The sequence below is a fragment of the Microtus ochrogaster genome, unplaced genomic scaffold (assembly GCF_000317375.1).
Source record: "Microtus ochrogaster isolate Prairie Vole_2 unplaced genomic scaffold, MicOch1.0 UNK4, whole genome shotgun sequence".
Taxonomy (NCBI): Eukaryota; Metazoa; Chordata; class Mammalia; order Rodentia; family Cricetidae; genus Microtus; species Microtus ochrogaster.
In genome coordinates, this window is record NW_004949102.1 from 10,754,554 (window position 1) to 10,779,366 (window position 24,813).

Below are 24,813 nucleotides of genomic sequence, written 5' to 3' on the forward strand. Positions count from 1 at the left end.
AAAAAAAAAAAAAAAGGGGGGGGGCTGTTGTGGTACATGCCTTATAGTCTCAGCACTCAGGAGGTGCAGGCAGGCAGATCTCCATGAGTTCAGGGCCAGCCTGGTCTACATAGAGTTCCAGGCTGACCAAGACTGCACAGTAAGACTCTGTCTCTAACAAACAAATAAAATAAATAAATTTCTAACCACCTTTTGGTGAGATATTGAATAGAAAGGGGGACATTAAATTGAGCCATATGATATTGCTGGTATTCAACTACTACGCAAATGACAATTTTATATGGTTCACATAATCGTATTTTCAAACCTCTGAATTTGTTACTGTGTTGCATATCCATGCTGGTTTTATACAGCTGCATGCAGATACTCACAGTGAATGCTTAACGCAGTGCCTGCTCAGCAGGTTAGGACAGCATAGCAGGGCGTGCAGTCAGTGCCTCAAGGCTGAGATTAAGGAATCAGCTGAGTTGAGGTCTTGTCTGAAGGCTCTGGGGGAAATCTTAGCACCCGGGTCCCTTCTCATTGGCAGAATGCTTTTCCTTGGGGTGTGGGTCTGAGCTCCCACTTCTCTGCTGGCTGTTCTCTGCTGGCTGCCTCTTGAAGACTGTGCATAGTCCCTGAGGATTCTCTTTGGCATTGTCTATACAGTGCCGGCCCTCTTCTACCACAAAGAGCGCATTGAATCCTCTCTGTGCTTTGAGCCTCTGACTTGTGATCTACCACTGACTAGACAAATCTACCCTTCTGTGGCTGTGATTTGAGGGAAGCCCCCTTCACGGTAGCCCGCAACACTTGTGCCGTTAGTAACCTTAATTATACCTGCACATCCCTTTTATATATGATGTAATGTAATCACGGGCATGAACCCTCTTCATCTCCGTGGGTTCTACCCCCACGTGCAGAGACTACAGGAGAAGGAAGTGTCACTAGGCTCATCTAGAATGGTACCTGCCACAGCCGTAATAAAATGGGGTGCAGTTAGCAAACCAGTTGGCTCGCCATTGAATGCTGACTGTGTTTGGACGTGATCCTGGTATATTAAGATGTTCTCTTGTTTGTTATAGACGATCTGGACATTGCCTACAAAAAGCTAAGTGAGCTCATTCGAGAATACCTGGGATTGACCGAGGAAGGCACTAAGGGTTTGGCTCCAACTGCAGGTACCAGCCAGTCTCCTCCGTATCAAGTTTATTCCCTGTTGTTGCTTGGGTATTCATTAGCTCGGCTAAAGCTGGTTTGCACTATTTACTTCCTGCATTTTTTCTGGGGTGTAGGAATCAGCCCTTTGGGTGTGTAACTCTGAATGTCTCTATGCCTGTAGTGGGACACTCCCCCACCCCCAGGGAGACACTAGGCAGTACCTTGGATGTGGACAATAGAGAAGAGTTGGTCTCATGCTCAGAGCTCAAAAGTTCTTCCAAAAGACTATTCCCATATGGAACTAGAGTATCGGACCTATCAAGTATCTATTTAGTCTAAGAATTTTAGTGTGAGAGTTTTCTTCCTCTTTTTCTTTGGACTGCCAGTCCTGAAAAAGTTGCACTGCAGAGAACAGTGGGTACTCACTGGCCAGAACATGTGATGGAGGGGGCGGGGGCTAGTTCTACTGCTCCCTTGGCCAAGCTGCCTAGCTGTTCCGGGCTTCAGCTTCTCCTCCTGAAGAATAGAAACCACACTTCCCTCCTGCCTTGTGGACCCTGAGCAGCAAATGCCAAGGGATGTGTGAGAGCCTTCACTTGGAATCTAGGCATTCTGAGCCTCGAATTTGGGGACATGACTATTCCGAGATGTATTTGAAATGTTCGCCCCATTCATAGCCAACAGCTGACGCCCCCGGAGTCCAGGGATGGCTGAGTGGGTGAAGGAGGCGTTGTATACAGTCATTGATGTTATTTCCTCTTTAAAAGGGAAGGAAATTTTGACACACGCTATTACATGAACCTCGAAAACAGTGTGGTGAATTAAAGGATCAGAGAGGAACAGACACCATACGGTTATCTTCTATGAGGTATTTAGAGCAGTCAAATTCACAGTCAGAAAACAGAAATGGAGATCAGAGCCAAGTGGAGGATGGAGCATTGTTGTTGGATGGGTAGAGTTTAAGATTGCAGAAGATGGAATGAGCTCTCAAGATGAACAGTGAGGATGCCACAGCAATGTCAGTGACTACTACTCGCTATGTGGGGGAAGATGGCAAACTGTCTGTACCGCTACCATAACAGGGATCTTTCCTAAAGGTCCCTCCGGGGCAGAACTGCAGTCACACAGACGTATTTGCAGCATGGTAGTTCCCGTTAGGATCCTGTTTGCCTGGTGGCACTCTGACAGACTGTGACGGAGTTCAAACTCTCGAGCTTACTGCACTGTGTGCAGTTCTAAGCACTCTTCTTAGGTCGCTTAGTCCTTGCATTTCGGGCTGAGGTCAGCGCAGCACCAGTAAACTCACGGTTATTGGCAGACTTTCCTGCCGTGAGTGTCTCGCGTGTTAAAGGAACTAAGGGACGGCATGGCAAACAGAAAATACGTGAAGTAAGCCTGGTCTATCAAATAGGCTTCACTGCAGTGCGCCTAGTGCGGTTTGAACCTCACGGAGCTTTCTCTTGAGGAAACAGGGCTCTCTTTGCTTTAATTCTTTGCTATCCAAGCAACCTTGTGATGTTTAATTTAGTCTCCTGGGTGGCCCTGGCCCCTGTGGAGGCTGTACCTTACGTGAGAGCACACTGCCCTGCTCCCTGTACCCGAGCCATGTCCCACTGTAAATTAATAAATTGGTGTGCTGGCTTTTACATCACCCTCTTGTGAATTTGGATAAACACCAAGTCCCCCGAGTAACTGAAAATGGTCATGATCTGCATGGTGCTTCTGAACAGAGGAGCAGTGAGCAAGGCCTAGCACAGCAGCCGCAGCCTCCGCCATGCTGTTCTGTAGCTCTTATTATTTCTACAGTGATCAGGACCCTGACTATAGCATGCAGTTACTATTTGGCAAATTAAGAGGCAAGATAATGTGTGCACAGGACAATAGACTCCCGCTTTAAAGCATATAATAAAATCTTACTTATTTGGAATAATTAGGTTAGGCTTATCTGATTTAATGAAAGGTATAAATTATAGAATTTATAAAAATGTCACAACTCTCAGAAACACTTACTAATCGAAACCGAAGCATCTAGTTATTGAATAATGGAATTCTAGCTTGCAAAGTAGACAGGATGGATTGCAATCAATCATCAGATCTATATCCTCGACAGAACCTGATTTTCTGAAACAGACCGTGTTTTCTTAAGGCAAAAACCTTATCTCATGTTTACAGTTAATTTGCAGAGGGAGTTATTTTTTCAGCTGATAATTAAAGATAAACTTCCCCTTCAGTGACAGTGCACACATCAGACAGTATTCAAGGGAGGATATCTGAAATGCTAATGAATATAGTCCTTATTAATAAGCTTTTAGGGTATCTCTGGTGCCCCCAAGGAGCCAAGCCAATGGCTTCTGTGAATGCCAGGACTGTGAACTCCTTGCCAAGGGTGAGGGTCACCTGGCTATAGGGTCAATACAGACGTTTTGTTTCTGCTGCTGTGGTTAATTGCCCTCACAAAGAAGCAATTGGGAAAAAGAGTCTCACAATTTCAGGCAATAGTTCATCACTGTGCAAAGTCCAGGCAGCAGCCACTTCAAGCATCTCATCACATCACATCTACTGTCAAGAGCAGAGGGAAATGGATGAGTGTGTCTCGCTTGCTTGCTAGTCCGAAGCTTGATTCCTCTGTTCTTACAGAGCTCAGGAACCCCTGCCTAGAGAATGGGGCGTCCACAGGGAGCTGCTGAGTTTTCTCACACAGTTAACATGCAGTCCCTCACAGACAAGTCCACAGGTCAACCCAATGTACACAATTCTTCACTGAGACTTCCTTCCCGGGAGAGTCTAGGGTTTGTGTCTTGTTGACAAAAGTAGTCATCATGGGGCACAGACTTAATTGCCTCCCCCTGAAACTGTAAAGACTCCATGAAAAGGGAGCAGAAGGACCATCCTCGGCCTAGTTGGGGCCTTGCCTCTTTACCTCTGTTCTGAGGTGAGTTGTTCAGATCTCTTTTCTATGATATATATGTCATATATATTCATTTGTTATATATTCATATATATATATATATATCCTAAAAACTAAAACAAACGTCTTAGTATAGGGGATTTAAAAAAATAATTAAAATGTCAAAAGAGAGAAAGTGAAATAAATATTTACAATTCTATGAGAGGTTAGTCTGAACAATTGCATAACTGACTGGATGGGCATCTGAAGCCTTACTTTTCTGTCTTAAATTTATGAATTTGCAAAATCATCTTTTTCTTAAAACATAAAAGAAAACTGTATGCAATATTGTGACGCGTTACTGAAGTCGGGCTTGGAGAGCTGAGGCTTTCCCCAGCTGGATTACGGGTATCTGTGTGTTGAGCTTCAGTACAAACAGAAATCTTATGCCCATGGCACCATCTTTCCAAAAGAGATAGTCCGGTGCCAGTGCAACCTAAAGACAATTCCCAAATATTTGGAGTAATAATATACGGCTTCACCCCTGGGAATCATAAGCTGCTCGCCTGTCACTGGGAATACAGTGATAACATCCAGGTCACAATGAGGATGCAGAACAGTGAAAGAAAACCCAAGAGCTGTGTGCTCCGAGGAAAGCATCCACCACCTAAGCTTAGAGCGGTGAACCTTCACCAGGATGGGCTAGCTGAATTATCACCGAATGCATGCATTACTAGCTTCAGGTATTTAGTGCAGAGAAGCTCCTACGACTTTAAATGCGCCATCAATCTTAAATGCAGACCAGTTAAGTGCAGAACTGTCCAGTTTTTCCCCAGGGTAATGTAGGAAATATTTGTTTCTAAAGCATGAAGTTAGCAGTATAGTTTCTATGAAGTAAGGAGACGCTCACTCATTTGCAGCTCAGTGCAAGGGTATGCTCACCCTCCATCTCTATAGAGCAGTGGTTCTCGGCCTTCCTAAATCTGCGACCCTTTAATACAGCTCTTCATAAAATTATTTTCATTGCTGCTCCATAACTGTAATTTGCTACTGTTATTAATCATAATGTAAACAGCTGTGTGTTTCCATGGTCTTAGGCAAGCCCGTGGAAAAGGGTCATTTGACAAAAGGGGGCGTGACCCACAGGCTGAGAAGTGCTGCTTTAGCTCCCGTGTCCCGGCCTGCCACTGCTTCCAGCGAGCCTTTAAGGCAGGGGAGCTAATGAGCAATCTGGGTTCTTGCCATAAAGGTTATGAAATGAAATTATATTTTTCCTATTTCTGATTAATGATAAAGGGAAAAATGGAGCAATTTGCCAGTCTATAAAATGGCGCTTTTATCTTCTAGTAAAGGGCATGGTGTCAGTTAACCAAATTTTCTAAATCGTTAAATCATCAAAGTAGAAAAAGAAAGCCTGTGTGTCTGCCCATGAATGTAAAAGGAGAGAGAGAACCTTCAGCGCCGAGTGTCATTGGCCTTTTTCTTTGCTTTGTAAGTCGTTTACATGTCTTGCATGCATCGTGTAAGCATACATAATTTGCCATTTTTTATCCTTTAGAACTTTTTGCGTTTATTTCCGTGTGTGTGTGCATGTGTGTGCCACAGCATGTGCATGAAGGCAAAAGGACAACTTGTGGGAATTGATTGTCCCCTCCACCACGTGGGTTCCAGGGATCAAACTTGGGTCATTGATCTCGGCAGCAGGAGCTTTAACCACTGGGCCATCTTGCCAGCTCCAGTTTGCCATTTTAATTACGTTAAGTGTGAATTTCAGCGCCATTAACTACTTTCTCAGTGTTGTGTAAACATCACTACCACCGATTTCCAAAGCTTTTCACTGTTTAAAAAAGAGACTCTAGGGGCTGGGGAGATGGCTTAGTGGTTAAGAACACTGACTGATCTTCCAGAGGACCAGGGTTCAATTCCCAGCACCCACATGACAGCTCACAACTGTCTGTAACTACAAGATCTGACACCGTCCCACAGACATGCATGTAGGCAAAACACCAATGCAAATAAAATAAAAATAAATTATTAAGAAAAAAAAACAAAGTCTATACTCAGTAGCTATCCCCTACCCCTGGCAACCTCTGACCTACTTTCTAGGCTCTGTAAATATACCTGTTTTAAATTTAACCTTGTTTCTTGTCTAAAGTTGTGTTTTAGTTTGTATCTGTGGTAAATTTGGTGATAAAAACGATGAACAGAGGGTGGCATTAGAAGCCGCACGGGGGAGGCGTTTCACTCAGCCCGCTTGTCCCTTCCACTCTCAGGAGACGTCTAGTTTGACTGGGTACAAAAGAGGACCAGACTAGAAAGGCTCACTGTGAATCTAGAGTAGCACCCACCCACCCCTCGTTAGTGGGGGGACAGTGGTCAGGGACACATTTACTGCTGGAGATGGACCACTCTGGGGCCACCAAAGTCTCCCCCAAGTTCTTCAAGGTTGCTCCAGGCTGATGCGTCACGTCTGACCACTGCACGGTTCAGAGCTATGCTGTTTGGGCCGGTGTATAGGTCCCCAGAAGGATGTCAAGGCTTCTATCATTTATAAGTAAGTGCCAGATGGGGTGACTGTGTCCAGGACACCAGAGAACTCTAAGAAGATGTGACTGGGGGAAACAGGCCCTCTCTATAGTACCAGTATTGCCAATAGCGTCTGGGAGCCATTTCTGGAGCCAGGGAGATCTGGGTGATGGTGAACTTGAGGACAGCAGCATGGACCCTTGATCTTCAGGAGCAGACCCTGGTGTCTTAGGCCGTCCTTGAACCCATGCCTTCCTTCTTCCATTCCATCCTACTGAGCTCCTGCTGGGTCCTCGAGGGTGTTAGTAAAGAGACAGGACTGCTCTCAGTGGTCACAGCTTACGTCTTAACTGTTAACCAGCAAAACCAGTCTCTTCATCTGGAAACTCTCTTTACCACCCACAGATCCAAACTCGGTTTCGAGCAAACATCTGAATGCTTATTCATTAATGTTTGTTTTTTTCAGTGCCCTAGAAATGGTCCTAACGTCTTTCAGAGAACTGTAGCTACTTAGTCTCCACAAGGAAAAGGGAAGTCCTACCTGTGGTTTTCTTTTAAAGGTCCTTTGTGCGACACAAAGGGAAATGGGCTTTTTTTGTTGTTTTATTTCTGGCAGTAACGAGTCTTTGTAGCTAACTCTCTTTATATTAAAGCAGGGGCTCCCTCTAACAAGAAGACCATCTCTGGGGTCCCGGCACATCTGGTCCCCTCCCCCAGGCGCTTGGCAAGACTGCAAGCAGACGGCCAAAACTCAGAAGCTCTCCCGGAAGTGCAGACTCTTGCAACGACCTCTGAAAGTCAGAACCCAGCTCCCCCACAGAGCCAAGAGTTAACTGAGGAGGGAGAACCCCCTAAGAAGGATCCTTCTCCCAGCAGCCACCTGGATCCCCCTCAGGAGGTCAGTTCTTCAACCCTTGGTATTCCTCAGGAAGCCCAAGACATACCACCAAAGGAGAAGGAAGGGGATGGCCGGCCAGCCCACCTTCCTCCGAAGATAACCACTGACATGGACAGCTCTGAAGATGAGCCTGGACCACATGAGGTAGAAGCAGAAGGACAGTCTTCTACTGTTGCATCTCAAGAGCCATCACAGCATCCTGACCCCTCCCCCCGACCCAGACCTCAGTCAGACCAGGATAAGGAATCCGGAGAGCTCAAAGGAGCCCCTAGCAAGCCACCCCTCTCTGAATCTGAACAGGGACCTGACCCAGCTTCTGTGCAGGATAAGGGAACTGAGCCAACCAACCCTGTGCCCAGCAGCTCCGCTCACAGTGCTTCAGAAGATCCTACCCCCTCTGATGTGGTGAAGGCCGCTGGGGGCTCTCAACCACCTCCAAAGGAGGGAACCCCCAAAGCAGAAGTTCCCCGGGCTGGTACTCCTTACCCAGAAATTTCCCCTCCCCAGGACTCATCCACAAACTCAAAACATACCCAGGTTAGGGAACAGCCAGTGGCCTTGCTTCCTAAAAGCCGGCTGGCTCCTACCAGGCTTCCCCAGCCCCAGACCCTGGCTCCTCTCCAGAGCAGAAGACCCACACCCAAGCTTCTCTCTCCCAGCAGAGAAGAGGCTTTGGGGACGAGCTCAGATCAGACCCCAGCTCCATCTCCAAGGTCTCTTCCAACTCAGGATGGAGACCCCAGTAAGCTTCCTCCCATCAGCCCTCCCCAGTCCAAACCACCCCCAAACCCAAGCCCCGACACAGCCCACAGTCCACAGCAAGCCCACGTTGGGAAAGGCAGTGAGATGAAGCTCCCGCTTATCAGCCCGCAGGAACAAGCCCAGCGGCACTCCCCCAATCTTCCCCAGGAAGAGGAGGCACCCAAAGTCCGCCTCCCTCATATTCCTGCTCCCTCTGTGGAACCTCAGCCCCCTCAGAACACCGGGCCAAGGTCTGCTTCGAAGCCTACAAAGGAGAAGAAGACTCCTAAAGTAGGCCATGCCTCCGGCAAGAAGATTCTAGATCTGCAGGCCTCAACTCACAGCCAGGAGGCTGCTAAGCAGAAAGACGCTAGGAAAAAAAACCTCAGGCAGAGAGAGATAGCTAAAGGGTCGCCACACCCAGGAAAGATGCCAGCGGGAAAGTCTCAGACTAACCAGCAGTCAGAGTCCCATAGTAAGCCAACTCCTAGGAATGTGTCTGACCCGCTTGCCACCATGTCCCCTCTGAGCCACGCTGAAGCAGCGCCAGCAGACCCCCAGAACCAGGAGGAGAAAACCCACAAAGCCCACAATTCCAGAAAGAAGGACCTGGCTCAGTCTGTAGGTGCATCCCAGAACCCAGTAATGTCTGAGGGGGTAGTTCAAGAAAATGAGATGGCCTTCGGTGAGAATCAGCCAACCCGAGAAGGTCAACCCCCGCAGCCCACCGCCAAGTCAGCACAGGAGGGTTCTGCTCCTGTGGTGCATCCTGGGGGAAGAGAACAGGCTCAAAAGAAGGAAAGGTCTCAGAAGAGAGAGGGGGTGAGGAAACCTCCAGAGCAGGAGACTGCAGCCCCTAGCCAGCCGCGGGCCAAAGAGCCCCAAGCCCACAGAGACACCAGTGAGCTCAGACAGGGCTACGCCCAGAGGCACAACATCCTTATGTCTAAGCAGCAACCCAAAGAAAAACGAACTCGAAAAAATGGGGCTGTGCCAGAGAACAGAAGCCCTGCTGCTGCCCCCCAGAATCAGGTGTTAGAGGAGGAGCAGGGCAGCCGGACAGGAAGACTCCGAGCCAGGGGCAGCCAGAGCATCAAAGTTTAAGCCTTGGTTCCTGAGAAGCTGTGAGGTCTGGTGCTGTCAGGCTTGGAGATGCGCATCTGGTGCTGGTTTCCTTCTGCCACCACCAGTCAACGCCTTGCCTGGGGTGGGAGGTCTCAGAAGCCTTTGCAGCTCTGTTCCCCTTGTGGCAGCAGCCAGGGGAGACAGCTGGTTTGTTGCTGCTGCCATCAAGGGGCTCTTATGAATTTCAGTAGCACTGATGGCTGAAGAAGGGCAGATTACCATAATGTTTTGTTTTCTTCATTAGAAAAGCTCACTTCTAGGCTGGAAAATTTCTAATTTCTTCATGCTTTTTGCATTATTGGAAGGGCCTGCAGAAAAAGAAAAAACAAAAACAAACAAACAAACAAACAAAAAAAACCCTTGCTGTTTTTTAGAGATTCCCAGCACGTTCACTTAACTCATGAGGACCCATCTCTGCGAGCCAGGTACTGGCCAGCCAAGCACTCGAGGTCTGAATTGGCATCTGTTTTGTTTGTACATTTCAAAACGAGTGTCTTCTTTCTGTCTTTGAATAGAAATCTCACAGTCCACGTCTTCAGTATGCCAAAGCATCTGGTCGAATTACCTAAAAGAATGTGTGGGGAGGAAATTCAGGGGAATCGGTTATTCATTCATCTCTCCATATTTATTGTTATGTTATACTTCCGGCAATGACTAAGGGACGGCCAAAACCAGCCTATTGGAAATCTATTAGATGAAAGTATATGTTCTTCTCACACAAGCAAACTGTGGGAAGGGCCAGGGTGCAGCCGTCTCTCAGAGGCAAGGGGCCAGCTACTGATCATCACCAAGGTTCTTGTCATCTTCCCGACTAAGCAAGAGTCTAGACTGCCATCATTTCTCACCTCTGCCATTCTGCACGCTGATTCCAGTTGTATGTCATTCTCTCTGCATAGCAGGGACATGCCCGCCAACAGCTCTTAAGTTACATCTGATGGTATCTCTCATCCAAATCATCCCTAATCCTGAGTTTAAAAAGAACATCCAGAGAAAGGCTGATTGCCCCGTTGGATCAAGCGTTCATTTAGAACAATCAGCTCTGGCCTGGGCATGGTTATCATGACCTATCACCCACTGGGTTCACTGCTCCATACGGAGACTATGTTTCCAGGGGGGATAATTGCATCAAGGCCATCAGTCCACGATTCTACTCTTTAAAAAAAGTTAGAAGATGATCATTGAGTCCTTACTGTGTGTACAGGCAATGTATCGAAGCTATGTCTGATATATTCTGTATTTAGCATATAGCCAGTGACTAGTGCCTGTGTTTTATCTTATACAAAAGGTACGTGCTCACAAACCTGTATGAATAGCAAATATTATCTCAAGTACAATAGAGGACACTGATATTTTTAAAAATCAGCGATATAGGGAGTGAACAAGACTCTTCTCAGAACTATGGAATATTAGTGGTTATCCTCTGATTTATAAGTAATTTCTAATTACTAAGTGAAGTCATCACCAAGAAGGGTTTATTGAGCATTTTCTATGTACCAGACAAAGCAATGGTTGCTAGGTAGAGCATAAGATGATGCCGGTACTTCAGGGAACTATGACAAAACGGCCCATGACTGCACCATGTAATTGGGGTACCTGGAGATGCCAAGGCCGGCTTAGCTGTAGTTGGCATCCCAAGGGTAAGAAAACCTGATCATTTACTTTTCTAGATTGTTGTAAGGGCACTCCCTCTCGGAGTGCCAAGGAAGGGCACCAAGTTCCACCTCCTAGAAATGCACCAGGAAACACTTCAGAGAGAAGCTTGTCCCTCAGCTGAGGCTTCAGGGCTGCAGAACTGGTCAGTAGACGGATGCAGGAGGAGATGCTTGCTGTTGCCTAAATGCACAGGCAGGGGAAGAGATTGTCTCCTTAGACCCAGCTGCCAGGTGGACCACAGGCCAATCTAATCTGTGACGGGTCTTTGGAAGCCTCATCTTGTTACAACACGGGAAGGGCAGAGTGCTTAAATTTGTACTTTAGCGATAAAGATAAGGAAGACAATGCTAGAGACAGAACGGCACGACAGGAGTTAGGATAGGGCTAGTAAGGGCCTGGAAGATGGCACCGCTGTCAGGGGAGGTCAAAGCCGGTTGGTAATTAGCTTGGCTGTGGAGAGGGTAGATTATGAAAGACACCAAGCAAAGAATCCCCCCCCCCCACTTCTTTGAGACCATCTCATTATGTAGCCCTGGCTGGACTAGAACTTGCTATGTAGATCAGATTGGCTTTGAACTCACAGGAATCCACCTGTCTCTGCCTCCTGAATGTTCAGATTAAAGGTGTGCACTGTGATGCCCAGTACACCGTTCATTTTCTATATATAGAGATTGGGGTGCTTTGTGGGCCGGAGCCTCACCTAGGTTTGAGTTTTGGAACCATGTTGGGGTGTCCTCTTTGGCTGCTGTTTTGGAGATGTTTGGAGCTGCATTTTTCTTTAGTGTCTGAGTGAGATACATTGCACAAGGTTCCCTCTGCTGCGGAGGAGGCTCTAACCCCTGGGATTCACAATAAGACAGTTTTTTTTTTCTTTTTGGTTTTCTGTGGTTTGAAGTTTTATTCACTGCTGTTGGACATTTTGAAAGGAGAGTGAAAGCCCGTTGTCTCTGGGAGAGGCTTTTACTGCTAGTATTGATTATCTTGCCACAAGGAAAAGCTTCACTTTTTCAATGCAGAACATAAATATATAAAGTGACCGTTTTCCATCTACACTAACAGGCAAAGTTCACAGTGCTTCTGCCTGGGGTTTATCACAAAGCAATCCTGAGAGAGAGAAAAAAGCCATGGTGGGCTTTAAAAGTCACCGCGTTCATAATGTCACCTTCTTATGGAAGTCTGGTGTTTAGCATTCAGTTCAACAGAGAGCGCTTCCACCAGCTGTAAGAGCCTTCTTCACGTATGTAAAGAGCCAAGCCCCCTAAAGATAGAGAAGGCACGATCAAACAGCTCACAAAAGAGTAAGTAAAAATGTCCAATAAGCATGTCAGAAGCAATTTAACCTCTAAGTTAAAGCAGAACACACTTTTTGATATCAGATATAAAACAGATGAAGCTTTATTGGGTGAAGTGTTGGTGTCAACAGTGAGGAAGCAAATTGGCTTGCCTTTTCTGGGGAACAGTTTCCCACCCCGTCAAAGAGTTACACTTTGCAGACCTTTAATCTGATCATTTAGATCCAAGAATTATGATGAGGAAAAGTATGTAAGAATGTTCAGACCAAATTTTATAATGAAGGTTAGCAATACTCCACGTAATGGGATTTTTGAAATACATTTACAACACAGCCATCTGCTAGAGGCATCTGCCTGGTGTTGCCTTTATAATACTGTAGACTCTTTACTTAGAAGATAGTGTCCATTACACATGAGGAAGAAGGGGGTTAAGGAGGCAGTCAATGTGGCTCTTGTGTTGGCTATGGGACACTAGATTGAGACTAGTTTTCTTCTCTTGTTTATGTTTTTGGTATTTTCTACAAGTTCATGTTTATTCTAAAAGGGAAAACAGAATTAACGCATGTACACACACACACACACACACACACACACACACACACACACTTTGGAGAGCTGCCTCGTCTATTTGACGTAATAAATGACTTTCTGAGAGTCAGATGGCTTGCAGAAAAACAGAGCAGCCTCCTCCAGACATGAAGTGCATCATCTTACAATGGAGCCTCCGTGTGTTGGGCGACTTCATAGAGTGGATCGAACCGAAGTTTCTCTTTCTGATTTATGGTTCACTTACAACAACTGGTCTCCTTGTTATGAAGAATCCAGCTGCCTTTTCCATTAAGTAGCATGTTTTTGTAGTGGAAATGGAGTGGTCCTTGTATTCATTAGCTCACTGGCTTAAAACATTTTTGAGCAAGCTCCATAGGGAGAAGAGTACATTTCACAGAATCGCAGCCCAGGAAGTACATCCACATATAGGAAATATTTTTATTACACTTTTCATAGATGATGTACTCACATTTTCTATGGTGCTGAGTTTAAATTTTCTAAATTCAGGTTGTAGCTCACTAAATCAGTTTGACAACGTAGTTTGTACTCTACTGAGCCTTCTGGATCTCGACTTTGTCCTGTTCCTAGGGCCTGCTTGCCAGGTCACCTACTTTCTCTATCTGCCTTCAGGTTGGTTGGATAGGTTAGCCTCAACTTACTCTGAGAACAGGATCTGGTATATTGGCAGTTAAGTCTTTTGTTATTGGTTGGCCTTAGGCTGGATATTATCCTAACTTTCTATACATAGCTATAAGTTCTTTTATAAAGCTTACAAAACACTTTAAAACACGTTTGATCAGCGGTGATGCTCCCAGTAAGTAATTAGACAGCTCCCTTGCCCTTAGCTCCATAGCAACCCTCTAAACAGCACTGTGATAATAAAGGAGCCCCCAAATTTCCCCTTGAGGTCATTGAGGTGCTGATATAGTACCTAGCACGATATGTTCATAAGTGAGTTTACATGCATGGTAGGGTTTGAGAGACTAACTTTAGTAATGACGTTTTCACATTGACTAGGCATCCTAAAAGAGAGCAAATGCCTGCCCCTCTTTTGTGTGTTGATGGTAGGTACTGTTAGCAGAGTAGACCTTAAAGCTGACTGTGGGATGGCCATCACAAGCAGCCAAAGCTGAAGGTCTTCTGTTAATGATAATAATAACATTAGAAAGCATCAATTACAAATAATACTGAATGTCAAAATAATCTTTGGAAACTCAGTCTAGTCAGGAGTAAATGAAGGAGTATGCTAAGGCACCCAGAACAATGTCTGCCCATGGCAAGTCAGTACCAAGATGAGCATTTGTTAGCCCTACCATGTAAACAGCCAAAAAATATTGCATTTGGTCATGAATTAGAATAGGAGAGCGTGTCCTGTTTGAACTAGGTGGAAGTGTTTGTTAAGTGAAATTGTCTTCTCTGGAAATCCCTTTGTGACTTCAGCCATGACTAAACTAAGGAGCTTAAACAAAATCAGAACGACATTAAAAAGAAATGGTAGTTCAGTGTACTGCCCCTAAAATAGAAGGCTCCTTCGCTGGGCATTCACAGGCTGCCTGTGTCTGCAGAAGACAAGGAGAGGCATCAAATCCGAGGTGATGGTCAATTCCCTTCTGACACAAACATGCAGCACTTAGGAGAGCAGCTGGCGTGTAGTGCGCACTCAGTAAATGCTATCTGTTGTTTTTATTGTTGTGTATTCTACTGGGCATACAGCACATGCTGTCACATTCTGTGTAATAAACAGATACATTTATGTGTTTTCTTTTCGTGGTGGGTTGAGATGAAATCTGGCTTTTACTTCTAGATCTACCAACCCTCGGTTTTTGAGAACAAAGCTAAACTGAAGAAAAGCAGGAAAACCTTTGCTGGGGAAAGCAATCGCTGAAGTGGGGTCTTGGGGACAGTTGCTCAAAAGGCTCAATAGTGGCCAGGTGCAACAGCACGTGCCTGGGTACCAGCTACTCCAGAGGCGGAGAAAAGAAGCTCCCTTAAATTAAGGGAGGCTAGCAAACAAGGGATGTTTCAGCTGGTGGCAGTGCAGTGCATCAGCAAGATTTATTTAAGCATGTTGGTCAACGCAGAGGAAACGTTCGGCCTGTGCTAAAGCTCCCTGTAGGTTTCTGTCCCTTCCTGCCTGTCACTGCTTCCTCTCCTTGTCTCGCTTAGATACTAAGCTTCCACTCTTGACATTTGGTCCCCTCTACATTTGATTTCCTTCAAAGCATCAACTAACAACTTCATGGCAAACTTACTCATTTTGTAAAAAGATCTGGCTTTACCATAGCTTTCGTCAGAGTGTTCTGGAGTCGGTGTCTGGATGTTGGCTTGTTAGTTGAGCTCCACGGAAGACATTACACAAAACAAAGTCCAGAAGGAAGAAAAGGTTTCAAACTTGATTTTCACTGTGTATGAATATTTTTCACAAGCGTTCTTTTTTTTCCTGGTGTGGGGTCTGTTTCTGTTTAAGTAGCTGGTTATCCCTCTGCGAGGACACCAAAGACTAGAGCATCCCACTCTTCCAGTACTTTAGCAGATATATTCATCTTGCCATAGAAACATGAACATTATTACTCTATTTCATTGGACTGAGGAGATAGCTTTCTGCGTAGTATCCTATTTTGCTATGGAAAATTATCGTGGGTATTATACGAAATGAATTTTCTGCTTGCTGTTATTCCTTTCTCAGAACACAAACAGACACGATGTGTTGCAATGCAATTCTGTCTTGGAAAAAATAGCTTCTTTTGGTTCCTTCAGCTTTGTGAAAATACTCCCTAATGAACTCATTGCTTTTCTTTACTTTCTACCACAAATTGTGTAACTATTCTATTAGAAATAAATATTTTACATTCTATAGTCCATTATGTGTTTTAAGTTGTCTTAAGCCTTTTTTTTCGTGGCTGTATATATTTCATGATGTATATTTCTTGTTGTGGGAATTTACTTGTGTTTATATATTAATCGTGGCATTGATAAATTACTCTTAGTTAAAAGAAAACCGCATAGCTGCCTTTGTGTGGGAGAAAAAAAAAATGAATGCTTTTGGAGTTATTGGGTAGTGAGTATTTATTTCTCAAAATGGGAGCCTGTTTCCCAAGTCATCCATTCCAGAGACTGTTTCTTTCAAAGAGAGAAAAACTGGTGGGAATACAATTCCTTTTCAAAATTTTATTTAAATATCCACAGGCTTTCCTATTGAAAGATGATAGGCCCTCTGTGTATGGAGAGCGGCCACATGAATACGCTACCCGAGTCATCTTGCTGCTCTCCTCAGAGTTATTAAATGGGCTGTCTCTTCTCATATTATTCACAGCCTCGCCCCCACATGGCAATTTAAGGAGTGCTTCCTGACCTGGATGTTTTCCTGTGATAACATATCCTTGGCATAGATTATTTTCCTCTTTCCTCTGTGTGAGATATCCTATGTTGCCTGTATGATACAACATTAAACACATCCATGGTCTGTTCCTAGTGTGTTGTCTCCACCACGTGTGCTGGTCAGACTGGAGTCTGTGCTTTTTCCTTTAAAGTACATTGGCCAAATAGTATTTAAGTCATCTGGCTTCAAGGGAATGTGTCTAAGTGCAAGGTGCAAGCCTTTTAAGATCATCTGGAAATGAATTCCAGTTGTTCCACATCCTTCTGTGTTCTCCTGCGTCTGGTGACGCTGCTCCCCATCAACGGCTCTAAAATCCGCCATGCTTCATTACACTCACTTAAGCTTCATTGTAGGCATTTAAATAAATTTAACCGGCCTACATAATGACGAGCTTGTGTCTTTCGTGGACTATAAAGTAGTCTGCATGCTTTTTAAGCATAGCCTCAAGGCACACCTAAATATAGATGCTCTGACTCAAGATGACACCCAGGAAGTTGACTCGGTGCCTTGGAACGTGGGTAGTTCTGTCGGGTTTCAGCAGAGAAGGAAGGCCTTTTGTCTTCTGATGTATGAAAAATACATTTTAAGTGATGTGAAATGCTAGTCCATATCACTACAGTGGTCGCGTTCTAATGTAGTTTCAGTAATATAAACACATTATCTGTGCCTCAGATGCTGCGTTGCTAATTCGTAAGACATTGACTGTCAGGACTGCAGCTGCTCTGTAGCGTCAGATCGAGCGTGGCTTCGTTATACCACAGTACAGATGGCTGATAGAAAGCAAGAGAAAGGAGCCCACGCGAAAACCATATTTTCAATTAGCTTATATATAATGTTTCCACAGAAAAGACCAAGTAGGTAGGAAAATATATGCATGTACACACATGATCTATGATCTTCTCTGTGGCAGTTATTTCAGGAAATGTGGTCTCCAGTTTTTACCTTTTAAAAATATTTGTACTAATCCTTTGAGAATCTTGTACACTGCTTTGATCATATTCACCTCCCTTCCCGCTCTTCCCAGATCCACACCCTCTTCCATATCCGCCCAGCCTTCTGTCTCCATTGGTTTTTACTCTTGTGGCTACCTGCTGGAGCACAGTCAACCAAATGGGACCCACACCTTAAAATAACAACAACAACAACAAAATACCTTTCCACTCCTGTTGCTCCTCAGCTTGGCCATGGGGCTTCATGCCCACCTCCACTTCCTTCCTGACTTGTGCACACTGTCACAGATGCTGAGTTCATGCGTGCATCTGCCCCTTGTGTCCAGAAAACAGTTTTTGTTTTACTCGTTCACTGCCCCTGGCTCTTACCATCTTTCCAGGCTCCTCTTCCGCAGTGATCCCTGAGCCTTGGAGGGAGTGAGCGTGATGTAGGGATTCTGTGGCCTCTTACTCTCTACGTCTTGACTGGTGCTGAGGTTTGAGGGATGCGCTAATGTATAATGGTAGATCACCTGGACTGAGCTTAAATTACTAGGTCCACTAAACAGAGTAAAGAAGAAGGTTCTGCCCCGACCTGTGATCTGTCTAGCCACAGGACCTGATAACACTGCCAGCTTTGGGATTACAAGCAGGTGCTGCCACCCAGAATTTTATGTGGGCACTGGGGAACCAAACTTGGGTTTTTATGCATCTGTAGCAAACACCGACTGAGCCATCTCTCCAGCCTTAGAGGTGAATTCTATTCTTTATTGAAAATAGATTTTTTCATACAATAAAGTCTGATTACGGTTTCCCCTCTCAGATCCTCCCCATCTCGACACCCACCCAAGTCTGCACCCTTTCTTTCTTTCTCTCATTAGAAAACAAGCGAGTATCCAAAAATAATAAAAACAAACAAACCAGAATGAGACAAAACAAAGGAGCTAAAGAAAAAGCACGTGCAACACATGGCTTTAGAGTCAGGCACATTTGCACACATGGAAATCCCGTACAAACACAGAATTGGAAACTGAATGTTATATAACATAGTGTGTAAGCAACAGACCTGTAAAGAAAATAAATCCCAGACAAAGCTTTATGAGACAAAACAATAACAACAATAAAAACCCTCTTCTGGCTCTTCATATAAAACTGACCTCCCTGCCTGGTGCTCATGTTTGATCTCTTTATCTCTTCAAACTTCTGACAGTGTCTCCAGCTTACAGAGAATTTCCTTCTATCCCCTCCCCTCCTCCGAGGACTTCTTTTGACCACCATGCCATCTCTTTCTGTCCCTTTGTCTGACTTCATTGTGTTTATTACCTAACATTTGAAATTGTGTTGTCTGTCTCCAGCTTTAGTCCCCCGGGTCAAGGAGTTCTGTTTATTGTTTTATCTGCAGCATCCAGAACTACATCCTCTGCATGGCAGGTGCTCAATAAATATGGATCAAATCAATATTCTCAAGAAGATTTAACAAAGAATGCTCTCACACACGGTGCCTTTTGATCAGTTTGGTTGTGATAAGTACGGTTACTTTAACATTCCTCTCGAGATTCCTCCTGACCTAGAATTCCCGGATATGTCCCTACCACTTACTGCACACCAATCACTCCGCTTTGAAGACAGGTGCTAGGATAGGGACTCTGGATTCTCCGGCCAGGATTACTTGGCAACAACATTCACTTTCCTTTATTGGTTTGGGATCAGCACAGTGTGTCTTAAGTTCATGTTCATTCAGTCCCAGCACACAGCAGAGAGTAGAGAGGTCACTCTTCTGCCCTCAGCCCCACATCACCCTACCTCCTGCCCCTAACTCACCTCCCTTCTCCCTTGGTCTCTTTTTCTGGAGACAGTATCTCACACATCCCAGCCTGGCCTCAAGTTCTGTTTTTGCTGAGGATGACCTTGAACTTCTGACCCTCCTATCTCCACCTCCCAAATGCTGGGCTCATCCAGATCCTTCATGCCCCCTGATGAGAGCTTTGTGCATGTTAAGTTACCACTCTGAGAATGAGCCTTGAGGTCTCATGTTTTTTTTTTTATGGGATTTCTGTCTTCAGGCTGGGTGAGGCTCTGTGTGTAAAGTTCTGTCTCTGGGCTGAATGCCAGATACCTCACCGCAGCTTCTCATCAGACCCAGGAGCCCAGGCCTTGCCTCCTAAGCTCAGAGACCTTGCCTTCCATCTTAGTTCAGGGACACAAGCTTTAGCCCCTGGTACCTCTGGCTTCTTGGCAGCTATTCTGTTTCTGACCTCTTCACCTTGAAGTTTTTCTTTCCAGACTCTATTTTGCATATATATTAAAAACAAAACATACTTCTGCCATACATTCATGCTTCCTTATGTCTTTGGGGTGGGATAGTTTCCCACATCTGCTCAATCAAGCATGTCAATTGAAGGTGTGTGGGAAAGTTACTATTTTAGCATTTTATAAGCAATGCTCCTGAAATGTTTGCTGCTCCCAAGGACCTTTCTGCGTGAGCAAGACCTGAAGTGTGTATTCTATACCTCTAGATGTTCTGATGTTTTGAGGAAAGGCTCAGTGTTAATCATGGATAATTCTTGTTCCATTGAACTTTAACACTTCTTAGAACTGTATCTTTTAATTTTTTTCTAAGATTTTTGGAGACTTTTTTCAAATGGAATGTAATTATAAGGGTGACTTTAAATACTAAGAGCCATTGTTTTGATATGTTTCATGTTAATGCGAATACCAAGCCATGCTGACTGAATACTGGTTACCTTCCGAGGCGTTGTACCTCCTGGATGCTATCGGCTGACTTACTAATATTATCAATACAGTAAGATGTGTCTTATGTATCTTCAAGTTGAAACTCACAAAGTTTATACAGTTTCATATGTTTGGACAAATAAAATTGGAAACATGGTGGTCACATCAGGAAATTTACTCTGTTAACGTGGTTTTCATTGACAAATTCATCTTTTTCTCGCCAGCTATTAAGACATCTTACCTGAAATCTGAAGACTTTTCCAGGAAGCCCAGTGAGTTCTTGGATTCAACAGACAGAAACTACTATGCAAAATTATGGGCCAAGCTTTCATCCAAAAAGTCACCTGTGGTAAGGGTGGGATACATTATCATAGAAGCTACTCTGTCCAAGGTTAAAAAAGGGAGGGGGTAAGGGGCCATGGGCCTAGCATGGTAGCACATGTTTTTAATCCCAGCACTCAGGAAGCAAAAACAGGTGGATTTCTCTGAGTTTGAGGCCAGTCTGGACTACATAGTGAGACCCTGTCTTAGAAAGGGGGGGTAGCTGGGCAGTGGTGGCACACCCCTTTAATCTGAGCACTCAGGAGGCAGAGGGAGGTGGATCTCTGTGAGTTCAAGACCAGCCTGGTCTACAAGAGCTAGTTCCAGGACAGGCTCCAAAGCCACAGAGAAACCCTGTCTCAATGCTGCCCCTCCCCTCAAAAAGAAAAAAGGTGGTTAGAATTTGGAGATTATTAAGTTTTCCCAAACTGTTCTTTTACATCTATGAGCTGAGGACAGAATTCCTTCTCCCCTGACCTCTAGGAACAGTTCCTATTCCTAAAATTGAATTTTCAGTGTGAGTAAAGTTTTTGAGTACCTCAGGTTCCCAGCAAAACCCCTGGCATTCTGCTCCTTTGTTTCCAGTAGAAAAACAGCACAATAAAACAAACCCGGGAAAATGTCTGTTTCAGGGGTCGAGTTCTCTGAGTTGGGGTGTGACTATGAGTATCTGGGAGCTGGACTGGAAAACCAAGTCCACTTCAGAGTGTGCTTCATGTAACACTATGTGAAGCGGGCCCCCGACTTTACCCCAACGTGTCCAGAAACCAGCCCAGGTAGGAGTGCCTAACGCACAGCAGGGCCTGTGTTCAGAGTAGGCTCTACTCATTTCTGTGTGTAATGGTTTTTATGTAATGATCTGGGAATGCAGAGACTTAAAAAATTGCAGTTGCAGAATATACCTAACTTCTAGTTGGTCAACTCAAGGCCCGCTTGTTCAAAGCAAGTTACAACACCACCTTCCATAGTCAGCCATGGTCAGTGGTCAGAAGAATCAGTGGTACCAGACTTGTGCCTAAGCATTCTACCGGAAGACATGGCAGGTGTCAGGGACTCTAAGTGCAGGAAGTAGATGTTTCTGCTTTGCTTTTCTGGGTGACCTCTTGCTCTAACTGGAGACAGGCCTGCCTCTCTCGCCCACTCCCTTAGATGCAGTCTCCCACATCCCCACAAGCGTCCTGCTTGCTCTTCAGTTCATATTGCTGAAGGCAAGAGTATAGTCAGCCTGTCTGACTCCTTAGCCACGCTTCTCAGGCCTTACAGACTCTGCAGCCCCCGCCCCATCCCAAGGACTCCAGATTCGGGCAGCGTCAAGGCAGCAGGACATGCATAAGCTCTTAAACCTCTACAAGTGACGTGATACTTGAGCACAGAGACGTTGTTTGACCAAAGCCAACCACGTCTAGACTTCTCCCCTACCCACCAGGAGTTACGAGAAATCAAACATCAGCCATCAGTAATGGAGATCACGCTCCATCAAAGGCCTCTGGCTGTTCTGGGAGGTTTCAGAAGGACCTGTAAATCACATGGTAACCTTGGAGATGTTCCTCTTGCAAGTGCCTGGATTCCTTTTCAAACCACTGGCTCTGGTGTTTCCTACATTCTCTCTTCTCCAGCTGGTAGGTTGGTTTTCTTTTTTTCCCAGCTAAGGCTTAGGTAGCCCTGAAATCTTACCATCCCCTGGATATCAGTTAGAAATCAACAGAAAAGGCATTTAATGGGGGAGTGCCCACTGCTCTCTGCCATTCTGGTTCTGGGAAACACAGGACCCTTCAAGTCAGTCTCCAGTTTCTTCATTTGCCCTCGACATCCCGGTTCTCTTGAAAGGTATGGCTTGTTGCTTCTAAGAGCTGAGGCTCCCAGACATAAGTTTTTTTTATCTCCCTTTGTAGCCTTGGGCATCTGGAGTTTAGAGATAATTTAGAAAAAAAAATGATTTGGGCTAGACTTGGTGGTGCAGAGACCCTGTCTCAAGTAAACAGACTACAACAACAACAAAAGAATAAATTTAATGAATGAAGTGAACATCCTCTATAAAAACTTTTAAACACTGAAACATCGATTAAAAAGACACTAGAAAATGGCAATGTCTCCCATGGTCATGAACTGGCAAAATTAGTACTGTCAAAATGACTATATTACAGAAAGCAATCTTTACGCTAAATGAAATTTTCATCAGAATTCTAATAGTGTTCTTCACAAAACTAGAAAAAAATAATCCAAAATTCATATGGAAGCACAAAAACCCCGAAGAGCCCAAGCAATCTCCAATCCAGGAGAAGGAGCCTTGCTGACAATCTCACAGTGACTCATCTCACGGTATATGCCATGGAGCTATGGCAACAAAATCAAGATGGCTCACACAAGCAAACACATAAGCCAGTGGAATAGAATAGTGGACTCAGAAATAAACGCACCCAGCTAAGCTACAGTCGCCTGATCTTTGACGAAGGTGTCAAAAACACATTGCCAAAAAAGACAGCGCGTTCGGAAAATTCCGGAATGCTGGGTGTTCTCGTGTGAAAGGATGGGGACAGTGAGCCGGGAATGCGGCTCCCTTGCTGGAGGTCTTACCCAGCATACATAAAGCCCCGAGTTCAGTCCCAGCACTACGTGAAACTGGACACGGGCAGCGATGTCTACAATCCCAACCCTTGGCAGGTCAGGGGAGGAGATCAGAAGTTCAGCATCATTTCAGTTGCAAGGGCAGCTTGGACTACATGACACCCTGAAAAAAGAAACTAGATGCCCATCCCTTGCCCTGCACAGAAATCAATCCTAAATGAGTGAGAAAATCTTAATGTAAGACCTGGATTCTGAACCTGCTAGATGCACAGGGGAAAGGCTCAAGGTGGCAATCGGAAAAGGGAGGCAGGGGCACAGGAAACAGCTCAAGAGTTTACTAGTGGGTCTACATGAAATGAAACCTCTTAGTCAGCAAAGGAAACATTTATATCCAGCAGAACAGAGAGTCAGTCTCAGAGTGGGAAACAACCTTTGTCAATTACACACCAGGCGGGGGATTGATAGCTACACCTGATCTTAGCTAGTATGGCTAGTAAGCAATTAGATTATTATCTAGGATCTATTTTTTTAAAACTCCAAAAGTTAAACACACACACACACACACACACACACACACACACACACACACACACACACACACAATCTATCCAGTCAGTAAATGCAATAATGAAATAAATAGTCAATACTCAAAGAAAAAAAAATGTACACGACCAAAATATATTTGAAATGTGTTCCACATCCTTAGTTTAGGGAAATATAGATTAAAACTGCCCTGGAATTCTCTCTTGTCCAAATCAGAATGGCTAGTAGCGATAAAACAAATAACAGTAAATGTTGCCAAGGATGGGGATGGACAGGTCCCGTACATGCCAGTGGGAATGTGAACTAGGGCAGGCACTATTGTTGTCAATGTGGAAACTTGTTAAATAGCTACAGATAGAACGACCATGTGACCCAAAATCCATCCCCTGACTAAGCCAGCGTACCGCAGAGATATTTACACATCTGAGTTTATTGCCACATGATTCACAATAGGCGCAATATGGACCCATGCTGGATGTCCATCAAAAGATGAGTGGATGGAATAAAACAATGTGGGGATGTGCACAATGTAAGTTCAGCCATCTCTAGAGGAGAATGAAATGATGACACTCCTAGGAAACGGATGGAACTGGAGGCCATTGTGTTAGTGGAATAAACAAGACTCAGACAATACTGAATGTTCCATCTGTGGGATCTGTTGGATTGCACATGTATCTTTCTGTGTCTCTGCCTCCCTCTATGCATATGCATGTGTGTGTGCGTGCCTGTGTGTGCGTGCATGTGTGCATGTGCGCATGTGTGTGCGCATATGTGTGTGCATGTGTGTGTGCGTGCATGTGTGCATGTGTGTGCATGTGTGCATGTTTGTGTGTGCATGCATGTGTGCATGTGTGTGTGCATGTGTGTGCATGTTTGTGTGTGCATGTGTGCATGTGTGTGTGTGCATGTGTGAATGTGTGCGCGCGCGCGCGTGTGTGTGTGACGTATGTGTGTGTGCATGTGTGTGCATGTTTGTGTGTGCATGTGTGCATGTGTGTGTGTGCATGTGTGAATGTGTGCGCGCGCGCGCGTGTGTGTGTGACGTGAAAGTAGAAGGGATTATGAGAGGAGGAGGAGATCTAATGAAGCAGGAAGGAGGAACAAGAGAGGGTAGTGGAATAAATGCCATGAAAAGCGAAAGGGGGAAGGAGATGAGAGGGCCGAGAAAGAAGAAAGGGGGAAGAATAAGAACCAGTTATATGAACTGTCATAATGAAATTATGTTTTTGTATACTAATAAAACTATCTTTGTATAAAAGGAAAAGAAAGAAAATATAAAAAGAAGCCCGGCCTGTGGTGTATATCTTTATCTCAGTACTTGGTGGTGAGGCCCTGCAGAGGCAGATGGATTTCTGTGAGTTAGAGGTCAGCCTGGTCTACTGAACTAGTTTCAGAACAGCCAGGGCTATACAGAGAGGCCTCGTGTGTGTGTGTGTGTGTGTGTGTGTGTGTGTGTGTGTGTGTGTGTACAGACAGAGAGAGATGCACATATATATGTATGTATGTATACCTATATACACACACACACCGGG

The 24,813-nt window shown here is 44.9% G+C and overlaps 1 protein-coding gene across 1 annotated transcript in view; it reads left to right on the plus strand.

The window, feature by feature from the left end:
* Lrguk (leucine rich repeats and guanylate kinase domain containing) overlaps positions 1 to 24,813 on the plus strand; it is a 114,600-nt gene that overhangs the window by 70,357 nt on the left and 19,430 nt on the right. Inside the window, exons 15-16 of the mRNA XM_005365801.3 lie at positions 1,065 to 1,160; positions 20,077 to 20,201. Of these exons, the coding sequence (XP_005365858.1) occupies positions 1,065 to 1,160; positions 20,077 to 20,201 (221 nt within the window). The remainder of the gene's footprint in view (positions 1 to 1,064; positions 1,161 to 20,076; positions 20,202 to 24,813) is intronic.